Source organism: Pelecanus crispus, chromosome 1 (assembly GCF_030463565.1).
Source record: "Pelecanus crispus isolate bPelCri1 chromosome 1, bPelCri1.pri, whole genome shotgun sequence".
Lineage (NCBI taxonomy): Eukaryota > Metazoa > Chordata > Aves > Pelecaniformes > Pelecanidae > Pelecanus > Pelecanus crispus.
The window spans coordinates 11,925,393-11,940,054 of NC_134643.1; the positions used below are offsets into that span (position 1 = coordinate 11,925,393).

At 36.3% G+C, this 14,662-nt stretch overlaps 1 protein-coding gene across 6 annotated transcripts in view; it reads left to right on the top strand.

Moving 5' to 3' along the window:
• The window catches only part of CACNA2D1 (calcium voltage-gated channel auxiliary subunit alpha2delta 1), a 451,440-nt gene extending 437,555 nt beyond the window's left edge, over positions 1-13,885 (top strand). For 3 of the 6 annotated variants that reach the window (XM_075713027.1, XM_075713021.1, XM_075712994.1), the window contains 3 exons: positions 1,491-1,603; positions 4,680-4,762; positions 13,769-13,885. In XM_075713027.1, the coding sequence (XP_075569142.1) occupies positions 1,491-1,603; positions 4,680-4,762; positions 13,769-13,885 (313 nt within the window). Of the gene's footprint in view, positions 1-1,490; positions 1,604-4,679; positions 4,763-6,072; positions 6,223-13,768 lie in introns of those variants that run through there. The other 3 variants (XM_075713002.1, XM_075713014.1, XM_075713008.1) reach the window with 2 other exon arrangements.
• The last annotated feature ends 777 nt before the right edge of the window (positions 13,886-14,662 follow it).

The following is a 14,662-nucleotide window of genomic DNA, read 5'->3' on the forward strand; positions in this document are numbered from 1 at the left end:
TACTCAAGAAACATAGCAACTTGGACCTAGTTCTGTGTTTTATACAAAAGCCTGCTGGGTTGAAAGTTTGTATACATTAGGAGCTTCTGAAAATGTCTTAGAAATTAAAATTAACAGCCAGATTTCAAACTCCTTGAAGACAATATTTCAAGCCAAGAAAGAAAGATAGAGGACATTGGAGAATGTGAATACACCCAAAACACGCAGACTTTTTTGCCACTTCCATACTTCCTCCACCATGCTGCTAGTATGGGCTTGCGTGGTACCTTGTTGTGCAGAGAATTCATTAAGCTGGGTTTTTTGGTTTTGGTTATTGTAGGGTTTTTTGGTTTGGTTTTTGGTTGTGTTTTTTTTTAATCTGGAGAGTTTTCAGAGAGTTCTTTAGTTCAGTTTACTTAGCAACAACCACAGAAATTATTATGCTAATATTGCAAAAATAGTGCCACAGTGTGGGGATGAGTATGAAAGGACAATTTAAGCTGGTTAAAACAACCAGATGTGTAATCACAACATCAGTTATTTAATTAACAGGTATTTTGTCCTCCTATTGTACCAAATCAATGGTACAAACACATCATCTGTGGAGTTTCAGAAGTAATCCAATCAATTCACACCTAAGTAATAAAACTCTGCTTATATAGAGTGGTAAACACCTATATGAAAAGACTTGCTTGCTATTTTATATGTGTATGAAAATGTATTTAGAATTCACTAAAAGCAATTAACCTGTTAGTTTGTCCTGAATTTACCTCTTTGCCAGGCAGAGTATATTTCATTAATGACTAAGAAATATTAAGATTATTTTCTCTGCTTTTTTGAAGGTCTGTCTGCCTTTTCAGTAACTTTAAACTGTACATGAAAATTACCTTTGAAAAATCCAGAAATAACCTTACCTTCAATATGTAAGGCATGAAGTGTAGTATCTATAGCTTAAAGGTATAATGCTACCTATTCAATTATTTATAAATTGAGAATGACCCTACTAACTTAAAGGCCTTTTGTGGAATTATATGTACATAAAAATACAGCAAATACACTTCCAGTACACAGCACGCATACCTTAAACCTCTTTTTCACCTTTCTTACAGACAAGTTTAGTGCTGGGGTTTTGTTTATTTGTTTGTTTTTGTGTTTGGGAGTTTTCTCAGTCTTGCTAGGGGAAGAATTGATGCTGAATTGATTTTATTTCTCAGTACAGCTACTGTTGTAGCAGTACAGAGCTAGCTATTAACACAATTAAGGTCATTTTATGCTCTTTTCCATTTTTTCCACTAATAAGTGTAGTTGAAAAGGGGAACCACGGAAATGTCGAAAAGATTACAAAATTTGTGATAAATGTTTCTTGCTGTTCATTAATGGAAAAGATAAACAGTAGCAGGCAGACTGAATCTGTGAAGTTGGATTACTTTTATTCCAATACCGTGTGTCCTTCTCAAATACAGATTTCCTTGCTTCATTTAAACATAGGTTTTTGTTGGCTTTTTTTCCAGACTTTATCATGCAGAGAAGATTTCAAACACCAATCTAGTATTCATTATTAGTGACAGCCAACTGCTGTGCCGCTCCTGTGACCCAAAGCCACTGATGCAAGCAGAGAAGCCGGGTATCCTTTAAAATCATGTTATTTAGTAGTGTGGATTGATTTTTGGCTATGATATACTGGAATATAGTTGGAAAAAAATGGCCTATTTATGTACATATTAGTAGCATGGTTGCCATTGGAGTACTTGAAGCAACAGATATTTGTGGATGATATCACAAATCATCTGAGGAAGCAGTCACTGAGGTAGAGAGCAAAGCTGTTATCTGTGAGGACCTAAACGGAAATGGGCTCACAGGAACTTAATGAAGTTTCCAAAAGGCAGATGCAAAGTTTTGGATCCAGGACGGAATAATGACATGCAGCTGGACAGGCTCGGGGTGGAGTGACTAGAAACAGCTTTGCAGAAGAGGACTTGAGGATCATGACAGACGAGAAGTTGAACATCAGTTGGTGCTGTGCCTTGCAATAAAGAGGGCCAGTCACATCCTGGGCTATGTCAGCAAGAGTGTAGTCAGCAGGTTAGGAGAATTGATCCATCCCGTCTCTTCAGCACTAGTGTGACCACATCTGGAGTGCTCTGTACAGTTTGGGGCACCCCAGTACCACACTGACATACTGGAGGAAGTCCAGTGAAGGGCCACCAATGTGGTTGGCATCTGGAGCACAGGACCCGCAAGGGGAGCCTGAGAGTCCTGGGTTTGTTTAGCCTGTAGGAAAGACAAGGGTATGCCTGTCTAGAGAAATAACAAAAAAGGGCAACACCAATTTAAGGGTATTTGGTCATGAAATCTTGGGATGCTGCACTGATGCCTGCAACACTGAGGTGAAGTGATGGAGGCACTTTAGTGTGTGCTCAGTGCCAATGACACCTGCTTACTTCTTGTGGAAAGTGCTTTAATCATCAAAGGCTAGAGTTTATGCAGCTGCTAGTATAGAATTTCTTAAGAGCTGGCTGGAGACATAGGTGGCATACGTGCTAAGCAGAGTCCTTGCAACACATGCATTAAAATTAAAAGCATGTGAAAGGTTGTTCTAATTTACAACCACCTTCATGCTAATCTCTATGCCTTTAGCCTGTTCACTCCAGTAGATACCTGTAGGTGATGGTAATGGAAATATATAAAACCAACATACACATATTCTAGGCCAGGAGAAATTCATCTCAATTTTTCTCTGCTATATATGCTTGAGGATAGTATGCCAGAGATGGTAAATCAAATCATAATTTGGATTATTATGACAGAATATGGAAAACAATTAGTAATACCTTTGTCCATGTCAGGAAGTTAGTGGAGACAGCCTCTCCCATTCATGAAACAAAAGCAGATGGTGGTAGAGATGATTGTGTTTCTTTGGCACAAGCAATATGTTCATTGCCACATTAATAAAACTGGAATTCCATCTACGCTTGGGCTGAAAAGGAAGTTACATTGGGGTGGAAGCAATATCCATGTCATCACAGAACTATGTAAACACAGCCTAATATTCTAATTGGCTCCAGTCCATGGCAATTTGATTAACTGTTGCCACTGTCTGAATTTATAGACAGCAATCGCTGTAGAAAATGAAGCACGTTTGATGGGAAATGGGCACATGACTTGCATTTCCCTGTGGGGCCCGAGCCTTCTAGAAAGCAGTAAATGACCTCAAATGGTAGCCAGAGCAGCTGGGTGGGCTTGTATTGACTAAATGAACTATTTTATTTTTGTTCCAACTGTGCAGTACTAAGCTATTCTCTCTTTTCTATAACTAAGGTACATTGTGAAATGCAGATGTAGCATAACATCACACAAGCAGACAGAATGACCTTTGGGTGCTATTCAGATGGTTATTATTAGACTTTGCTTCCTTCTGGCTGGTACAGCCTTGCTTGTGCACATGGTGTTTTAGAATATTTCTACGTTTCAACTTCCCTTTCAGCTGGGCCCTGGCAGAGGAAAGGGGAGGTGAGTCTGATAACATCTGAATGAAGACAGATGTAGATCTGTAGAACTAAATTCCCCATCCTCTTGCCTTCTTTTCCATTGGGCATCTCTACTCGTTGCAATGAAGCTGCTGTAGTACTTTGCAGTAGTGCATGAATAGGATTGCTTCAAGTATAAGTTAGAGCTACTAAGATAAGTAAAGTTTTGGTGCTTAATTTTTTTAAAACACTCTAGCTTCACTTTAATGTGTACACTACCAACAGTGGAATAAAAAAGGCTTAACATACTGAATGGTAATATAAGCAGGTTTCAACAGAAGATGGTTCTGCAGTTTACCATATCCATGCCTTTCAAGTATGCTGCAATGACTTGTGTCCCTTGTTAGCCTGTGGCAAATGTGGAGTATAGTATTTACACTTAAATATCAGCAATTACAGATTTCAGAAACATAAGCTAAAACATTACCTCATGTTTACAGCTAGCTAATTAATAACATGTCACTGCTCTCATTTCTATCCTGCTGTTCCGCTGCTAGTTTGGACAGCGTTTCTCTGTCTCCCTTCATGACTGAAATGCTAACGAGATCTGATTACGTTTTCTGTCATTCACTATTGAAGCCTACAGTGGGATGATCTTGTCTGTGATAGTTGGGGTGATATAGGTGTACACATAATAAAACCAGTAGTTCTTATAGGCCTTCACTGCAATTTTCAGCCTGTATATAGCATTACTTTTCCAAACAGGCTTCCTCACTTTTACTGTGCATCATCATTTTAGCAGAGTAACTCAATGGTAACATATGCTATAACCAGCCAGCACCATTGGAAGTTTACTGCTTTATCAAATATTTTCTGTAACATTTATGCAATGGTAATAAAAGCAATACAGAAAATCTTAAAAAACCTCAGGTTTTATTTTTATTTTGTGTAACACTTCTGGAAGTACTGGTTTTAAAAAGTCATGCAGGATATTTATTTTCTTGATTGAAGCAAGTAAAGTAAAACAAAAAAAGGATATTTGATTTTGATTTATCTGGAGGGTTGGTTTGGTTGGGTTTTCTTTAACTTAAACAAGGAACTGTGACTGTTGATGTTTATTTAAGTACTATCTGAATTAGTGCAAAACTTCTCCCATGAAAGTAAAACCAGAATGTTAATCCTCCTAATGCACGATGCACGAAAAACAGTCATGCTCCTTAACTGAAGAAACAGATGAAGGGCCAAATCCTTGTGAAATGGTCAAACAACCTAGATACAGAAAGGGTCCTGATGTCTGTTTTGATGAAGCCAAACAGGTAAAATTGAACTTGTAAGACTTTAGGACTGTCTTTAAAAGCAATTGTAGAGCTGTTTTAGAAGAGCAGTGAAAACTACGTTTAAATGTACCTTGGTGCCTGGTAACCTATCTATCACTAAACATACTGTTCGCTATAGACCATAGCCACTCTATTTCAAGTATCCCATGATTAACATAAAATTAGCAGCTGCTTTCTTATCTGCCTTTCCTATAACCATTGCACTTTCACACATGATTTCCACTAAAAAAAAAAAACCCCTATCAGCGAGCATAAAACTGATGGTCTCTGTACAGTGAAATTCAGTTCTTCTATGGCTTTCACAAATAGACGATAAGCCTGGCTTAGAAGTAGTATTTTTATATTAGTGTTTCCAAATATTATTTAAGTTGTTGTTAAATGATTAAAAACATTATATCTGGTTTCGGATGTTGTTCCTCTTAGAAATTCTGCAAATGCGTATTGACCGTAGGTCATATTCTTAACAGGTATAAAAGTGCATTGCTTTACTGAAATCAGCAAAACTATGCTGTTTAGTACTCCTTGTATTGTATACATTACAGTTTTGAAGGAGAAAAATTGTAACTGTGCCACATATATAAATTATTTTGAATATACTCTCTGTCTTACCTTTCAAAATACTGTATGAAAGATAAAATGCTGAATTCAAATTGTTCAGAATAAATTTCAAGACAAAAAGTACTGAACAGGGAAGTACCTGCCATTATATAAAATAAATGTTTTTAAAATGCACTCGTAATGCCTCATCCCATTTCTGCAAAGGAAAGATTGTCCAAAACTAGTGCAGTTAGTTGGCTATAACTGCTGTATACCAAGTTTTGTTCCAGTATATTCTCTGCTTTTCTTTAATGAGGCACAATTACTGAGATGTCAGTAGTGTTAAAAAGTCCAGACAGTTGGTATTCAATGCATTTTTCTAGTAACCAAGTTTTATTTTAAAAAGGAAGTCTTACTGGCCAACAAAAGTTAAACAAAGTTGAAAAACCATCCAAAAGCTATTTGGCCATTGTAGATATTCCAAATCCTCCTGATACAATTGTGTGTGAAAGTACAACTCTTGCTCACTAGCTTGATGTGCTAATCAGTGTGTAAGTCATGTGTTTTGTAACAGTGGATTGTTTTGGTTAAGTTTATTTGCAAAATTTGCTGTGAATCTGTTGCTCTTGGGTGGATGCTTTCACATTAACTCTGCTAACTGCCAGCAATCTGCATGATATCTCATCTTGTATGTCTTTTTTTCTGTGTTTTCTTTCCTTTCCTCTACTTGCTACTTTGCCCGTTATTAATAGGATCAGCCTATATGCACAACGAGTCGTGCCTCTGCCATGACGTCTGCTCCTATCTTCATTTTTCTGCAAGTTTTCATGTGGTGTGGATGGTCAGTTACTTTCTCTAATTTTTGTTCTGTTCTTGGCTTAAAAAATTTTTTTACTTACTAAGCATACAAAAGAAAACAGAATGAAGTGAGTCCCAAAAGCAACAATCTGGAGCAAATTACTATTACAATATTAAGGGAAATTAAATATGAAAAAAACCCTGTCTGGAGCCTTATAAATCACAGTTACAGACACAAGGGCCCCTCCCATAGCAAATACAAAGACACAGGAACCTGTTGGGTTTATATGGTCGGTTCTTTGAGATTGCACATGTACCAACTGAGTCAGTGTCATTCCCTTCAAAACATTTTTCCCTTGTCCCTGTTAAAATGAAACAGAAGAAGAAATTTTTCTGCACAAACAAAGGTACAAAGTAATGAGAAGAGACTATAATACCTGTGAAAATAAAGCTGTACTTAGGGACAGCAAGGATGAGTGCTCTGTGTAAGAGTAAGTGTTGCTATTGAGAAGAATTAAGGATTTTTCACTGCATTCAAATTAACACAATGTTAATGATGGAAGGTAATAGTATGCATCAATTTGGTTAAACTATCAATCAGTAAAATCATATTTTTACTTTTTAATTTTTTGTAACCTAAACATATTCATTGCCTAATTACAGCAGAAGGTGTGTTTTTTCTTCTAATGAAATACATGGATACATAAGTCCTGCATGTTAACCTAGTGTAGACGCTGGGGTTCATAACAAAAGCCTTGCAATTTTAGACTGTGTTGCATTTGATGGTGTGAGAGTGTACACTGCTGTGCTAGTGACACATATGCAAGAGAACTGCTGATCTAAAGAGAATAAAATTCATGACCTTGTACACTGGGAGGGGCGGGATCTGATCAATATTATTCCTCGGAAAACCACTAGAGGGAGATACTCACATATCTATCAAAGTAAAGCCAACTGAGAGGAAGAAATGGAAGCTTAGAGGTAATTTTTCAGAGTTAGTGTAGTAAAATATTGACAATTGCAACAATTCAGAACACTGATTTTCTCAATAATTTATATTCTTTTTATAATTGGGGGAAGGTTCAATTAGTGAAATATTAGGGGAAAAAAAGCTTAAATTTCTGTTTAACAGCTGTATTTGAGGAATTTTGAAGTTTCCTATTCTGTATTTAAATGATCTAATTTCTAGGAAACACACGAACTTGCACAGCCATGGCTGAAGGTTGTAAGGAAGGGTGAAAGTCCCTTCCCCCAAGTCAGTGGTATTTCACATTAAAATCTAGAAGATTAACATCTCAGAAGATTAACATCTCATGTTCTTACTCATGCAATTTGCTCTGCAAGTAACCTTATTTTAATTAAAAAGGTACTGTCCAGTGTACATAAAACAGCAGAGACTCACCTTGAGCTGAATTCTGTATGTCCAAAATGGTCTTTCTGCTCAATAAAGCAAAACAAAATACTGAGAAACCCACAAAATACAATTTTAGCTGATAGTCTTTTGTCAGCAGAAAGTTATAAAGATAATTTTGTTCATCCATCCTGTTTTTAATAACTTTGTGATTTTGGATATGGGTTCTCACGGGACATTAATCTGTGTAGTTTTATTAAAATCACTGAAGCCAACACAGATACAAACCAGCTGATCAGGTTCAATAACATAGTTGGTGGGTTTTTTTCATCAAGGATAACAAAATACTCTTTATCACCCCCTTGAGTAGCGTGCTTTTACTTTGTACATGCACACAGTTTTTGTTTCCCATGTCTGAGAGTAAAGAGAAGAACTCTACAAGTTTTTAGCCACTTCTGGGAATGTCTTATTTCCATCAGCTTCAAGGGATGTCAGTGGGAGCTTTGAAGGTGATTAGCAGCCCAGACAACTGTATCCCTGATCTGTGTGTGGGTAGCTGTACAGCTTTGACAGCTTTGTGTGGTAGTCCAGACAAAGGAGGGTAACACAAAATTTATGAAAGACCATGCATGCATTGGAACTTGAAATGACTCTTGAATAAAAGCAAAAGTGTTCTCCATGCAATATGAAGCATTTAAAATGTATGCTTATAGAAAGTATAACTTTGAGGTAACCAGTTGATACCAAAGGCCAGATTAGCAGCTCTTTGGCAGATACTGTTGTTTTATCCTTTTTATAGTCAGTGTAGCACAACGGGTTCTGATAAATGATTAAGGTTTTAGTACATTAAATAGTTACAGTGTACTGCTAAAGGAGAAACAAGTATGTTTATAAACTTAGACATGTATGTGTATATTTATGTCTTTATATTTCCATGTATGTCTTTAAAATTTTGGACTGGCACTGCCTTCGAGGAAATGTTGAGAGAGAGAGAGAGATCAATGAATAAGTGGGTTTGATACTTAACAATGAATATATGGGTTTATAAAAGCATTCATTTCCATTCTGCAAGTGCTGAATAATTTTCATAGTGTGTGATGTTGTAAAATAACCCTCTCTAGAGTTATCATAGTCAGGCATGACATGAAGGAGATGACATTTGGATTTGATGCTTCTCTACCTCAAGCATGCAAGGAAATTTGACATATGACTTATTAATGCAAGAAATTTCTGATACACTTCTGATGAAATGAAACTGGCTAAAGAGGATTCTTTCCAATTTCTTCAATTTTTTTTCCAATTCTTTCTCTCTTCAAAGTGAAATAATATACAGAATATTATTTTGAAGACAACAAAGAGAGGACATCCCCAACTGATCTGTTGGTTATTCAGGTTTTCGGTGTGACTAATGGAGTAGTGACTAATGTAATGGGCTGGAAAATTACAGTGAAATTGCTTAAAAATAGTTCAGTGTCTAATTGCAGTGGCAGAGGTAAAGATAAGATAAGGTAAAGATAAGATAAAATGATGCTATATAATTTGTTATAAGAAATTTCATAAGAAATCTCAAAAATAACATTTACAGGAAACAGTTGAGAAGTTTTCTTAAAGCTCAGGGATAGTGGAAGTGTTTGCAAAAAAGACATTTTGAAGACCATTCAAAACTAATGTTTTGCTCAGTCTGGTTCCAATTAAGGATGGGATCCCACTCATTTCCGTAAAACTCTTGATTTTTTGAATTTATGTAAATCAGCGTGTAATCAGACTTTCTCCTTTTTCTTTTTTTTTTTTTTTACATTTCTTGTAATTTTCACAACAGTTAAAGCACACAAGAAAATTACAATGTGCAATGTTGGGGAGGAAACAGTAATTTAGATAAGATTTACTGTACCTTCTTTGCCACTACTATTTTTGTCTCTTAGGACACAAAAGAATAACTGATTCCAGAAAGAATATTTAGAAATTATTCTTGGCAGAACTGCTGGTTTACCACTGTAAATTGTTCTACAAACCTCAGAAATTCAATGTGACTTTGATCAATATGAGGTTAAAATCTCACCAACCTTGAAATATGTGTATAAACCTTGTATACCTTTGTGTAGTGCAGCTTAACTCTGTCATTCATAATAAAAAGATGTCTCTCCTGCATGAGGCTTCCAAGACATTCTCCACCATTGCAAAGTTGTGAATCCTTTAAAAACAGCTCTGTGTAGTCTTAGGAGAGAGTAAAACATATTACAATATTTCTTTTCAATCCAATAGGAATATTTAATGATTCCTAGTTTTACTTATTAAAAAATAATCCAGCCACCAAGCCAGGAAACATGAAATTAATTATTACTCTACCCTTAACTGGTTTAGTGGTGGTCTTGGTAGTGTTAGGTTAATGGTTGGACTTCATGGTCTTAAAGGTCTTTTCCAACCTAAACGATTTGATGATTGTATGATTCCATAGTGTAGCTGTTGAATGTAAAAGCAATGCATATAAATTGTGATGTAGTTTTTAAAAAAAAAAATCTCAAACAGCAAATAGAAATGGGCAACAGAATGGAGGGTTTTTTTCAAGTACATATAGTGGCAGGCCTAATTCATCAACATAATTTACCCAGTATTTGGTCTAATGCAGAAGTGACATGAAAGCTGAGTATTGTATAATTCTATATGTGGATGTCCATCTATTCTGTATCCATACTGGATGCCATTTTCACTACAATGATGTTTTCCCCTTCCTATTAAGCACAATTTTCTTTAAGACCTTCAATTTACTTCTTACTTACTCTCCAAACATCTCCCCTCTGTTGGAAAATTTTAAACCTCGTGCTTTACTTTAGACTAGTTCTTCAACGATGACTCTTCTAAGTAATTTCAGTGATAAGAATCTTAAATACCACGAGGTAAGACTGAGTACTATTCACTGAATTCATGTGAGAAAAAACCTTTACTGATAATTCTGTTCCTGATGGTACTCACTGTGAGAAAGAAGCAACAGGGTTATTTTTAGGTGTTTTGAATAGAAATAAAGCTACATGACAAGACACAATGCAGATGCAAAAAGTGACAGAGCCAAACTAAATAAACGAGAAAGTTCAGTGCATCTTCAAATCTTAGCATCCTACTCCAAATCTGGTACAGCAGAGTTCACTTATGACTGACTTGTTGACCGGAAACCTTAGGAATTTTGAACTTGTAGAGTGCAATCAACTAAAAAAAAACCTAAGCCAGAATTATAGAACTAAATTATAAAGCTAACAGATGACAGACATGTCTGAAAATGGCTACTATTGATAAAGAATGGCAGCTAACGTGAGCTATTTGCTTTAGGACAGAATGATTTTTTTTTTTCCCCTCTTTTTTTTCTGAAGAACTTGAATGCTGGTTTTCATTTTGTTTGGTTTTTTTACACTCACATTTCTAAAGGAGACTGTTGGTGAATGCTATAATTCCTGATGACGTATTGAGTCTAATTTGTCTGCTTTATCTGATTTTCCATATATTTATTCCAAACTGATTCTGATTCCTGACCTCTCTGCTTTAAAGAATGCATTGAGTGTGGTAGGAATCTCGTTAAAGTCTTCACCCCTTAAAACTGACACAAAGAACTCATTGAAGTCCTTTGCTATGCCCTGTAATCACCAAGTTCCCTCTTTACACGTCTGTTATCAAGCAGTTGCCCTAACTCCATATTTGGCTTCATGCTTTTGATTTCTTCAAAACTTTCTACTATCATTTTCAGCATATTTTGCAGGGAGGTCATAAAAAATTCTTTATCAGCCCTCCTAATTCCCTGTTTATATCTAATCTGCCATTTTTATGTGCTTTCCTGTTCTTGCCCATTTGAGTAAACTTGATTTCTTAAATACTGACCTTTTCCCTATGACAGTGTACTTAATTTCCCTACTGATTCATGTAGGGGTATTTCTCTGGGGTTTTGGGTTTGGTTTGTCATTTGGTTTTTTGGTTGTTTTTTTGAGGGGTGGTGTTTTTTCATTTGTTTTGGGGTTGTTTTTTGGGGGGAGGGGGTGAATGGTTGGTTGTTCTAATTGTGGCATTCATTTTACCTAGATATTTAATGCAATATTTCTAAATATTTTTCTAGATCCTTGTGAAGAACTCACTTTTTGAGATGATGCTTCTAGTTTTTTTCCTGCTTTCTGTTTTTGTTTGTTTGTTCAGGTTTTCTTTCTGTTTTCTTGGTTTTGGGGTTGTTTGGGTTTTTTTAACTGCTTTTGGTAATTTTCACGTAGTTCCCTTTCTTGAAATTGGTATCTGTTGATTTGGATTTGTTCGGCCTGATCTCTCACTCAACAATGCTAAATCCTATTGCACTGTGGTCTACAGAGCTACTAGAGCTGTACAGAGCAGCTCTCTACTAATAATTTTGAAGAGCGCCCCATGCACCACTAAAGATTCAAAGACTGATTGTTCCAAAGGCAGTCATTTGTCATATCCAAAAATGTGATCTCTACATCTCTTTTTTTATAAGGTATCAATCCTGTCTATATGTGGCTTCTCTAATCTCACATAACATTTCATGATTGATATTGTCACTTTGATCAGGTGGCCAGCAGTGCAATCCTAGTATTACATATTTATTATTAGACTCTGAAATTTCTTAGCCGTGGAGATTCCATCACACTTTCCTTTTCCTGTAATACTTGTAGGCTATTACACTTTGTATTATCCTTTACATACTACCCTTCTGCTGTATGCCCTACACTACCATTCTCACAAAGTTGGTAGCCTGACAATGCTCTGTCCTACTGATTATTCTCCTTCCACCAGGTTTCTGATATGTGTGTTATTTTGGGATGGCTCATCAATGACTTGTCTTCATTACTCCATATTAATTTTATGTTGCTAGCATTGGTGTAGAAGCAGTTGAAAGATTTGCTTAAAGATGTGCCAGTAAATTAAAAGTGTTTTAATGACCTTTCCTTATTTATCCTAATTGTACTTTTTATCCTCAACCCCCCAGCCTTTTCTGAGGCACATTGAATATTAATTACATATGCCTCAGTGGCATGTCAGTGTGAACTGGGAGCTGTTCCATGCTCATTAGCTTTTTCCTCTCCTTTCTGTTCTAAAACTTTTTTAATTTCGGTGCCAGCAGCCGGGCTTTGTTACTGTTAAGGTGCAGTCTGTCCTTCCCTGCACGTTCCTCCTGTCCAAGAAATTTCCTCAATTCCTAATATACCTAATTCCCTTCCCACCTACACTGTTGCCTTGTCCTTGGAGGCTTGGGGTCTCTTGGAAAATGGAAAGTGTCTTTTTATACTATAAGTACAGAATATAGTGAAAACAAGAAGACGACCAAATATTTTCAGCTTTCAGAGCTACCCATGAATCTCAGACTCAGTGGACAGAGCAGTGCAGGGGATGGCTGGAACATTGTCCTGGTGTTTTAGGCAGCTAAACATAGGTTGTATCAGTCCTGAGAAACAAAAAGGTAAAGATGTTATAGACTCCAGAAGAGGTATCAAATGTATTTCAGCCAGAGTAATGAGTAAGTCCATAATGTGAAAGATATTATGCATTATAGCCAAAGAGGGACTAAATAACAGCAACTAATGGTAAAGAATGAGGAAAAGAGGTGTGATTGCTCTGTGGCATAATGCTTGGGTCCACTGATGCATGACAGAGCAGTGCAGCTCAGAGCGAGCCCTCAAACTCGAGGGTGTCTTCTCTACAGATTGCACCAAGAATGTACAAAAAGCCAATAGAAAAGTTGGTTCTCATACTTGAATACAGTGCCAGCGACAGAGAAAGGATTTTCATTCTCTTTGATCATATCTTCACCTGCAGAGCATATTCCTTTTAATATGAGATCATGTTGATGAAATGGACATGAACATATTCTGGTATTTGTTTTCTAATATGGAAAAGTTGTCTGTTCTTCCATCTTTCTTCACAACAAAGCGATACTCAAAATGTCCAAGATGATGTAATTTTAAGGAGTATAGATGTAGTTTACTGGGGCCCCCAGGTATATCCCATAGCATTTCTTGTTTGATTGCGTTAGTGTCCCATTATCCCATCTAGTTCATAAGTGACTGCAGTAAGCCTTGTAAGTATTTAAACCTCCCATGCTTATAGTTAATGTAGTAATGCCTCTCTTTGTATCAAAAATCAGACAAACTTCCAGGAATTATTTTGCTGTTATTTTAGGCAAAAGAACATCTATAAGACCAAAAAGGATGCCTCAAGTATAGTTCAAAATGTTGACGACTAAAATGTAAAATACTTTTCAGGAAATTTAATTGTAATTAATGTTAAATTATTTCTTATTTTCTTGTCAACAGGAAGATTCAGCCGACTGCGGTGGTGTCTCTGGTCTGAGTCCATCACTGTGGTCTATGGTAGGAATTCAGTTCATCCTGCTTTGGCTGTTATCTGGCAGCAGACACTGCCAGTTATGACCTTGCTAAACCAAAACCTGCATAACTTAATCAAGACCTGGCCAAAACGATAGCCTCAGTTTCATTTTAAAAAGGGTCAGCTATTCAGACAGCAGCAGAACAGCAGTGCTTGTGTCTGGTTATCACTCGTTGTGAGACTCAAAAAGGCACCCACGGTGGCTGCATGTTGGAGTGTCGGATCCTTAAACGTGTGTGAATGCTGCATCATCTATGCCATCCGAACATAATTCTGTATGTGCTCCATTGGGGAATCTAAGATTATTATTTTTTTGTTTGTTTGTTTGTTCTTGTAATCTTGATGACTTCATGTAAAAGGGCTCCCCTGACAATAGCTTATGCATATGATTTTCATTTCTTTTAAGCTTTGGATATCTTGAAGATTTATATTCTTCTACATGAACAGTTATTTTAAAAAAACAAGAAAACATAATCCCTAGTATACATTACTAGCACCATGATGGCTGCTTTGAACATCAGTTTTGTCCAGACTAGTTGAGTAAAAAGAAAATATTGGCTAATCTTCATCAGAAGTTCAAAATGAATCATGTAGCCAGCTAAGTTTTGGTAGGTTGATAAATTGTTAGTTGGAAGGAAGGAAGGAAAGAAGGAAGGAAGGAAAGAAGGAAGGAAGGAAACTTCTGGTTTTAAAAATATAAAGGTGCTTGAGAGTTTAACTAAAAAGTGATTCTCATCTTAAACTTGGTGTCATTTTCTGTCAGAAAAATGTTAATTTCCATGTAATAGTCACCTCCTTTTCACAATGCAGTTATATATAAA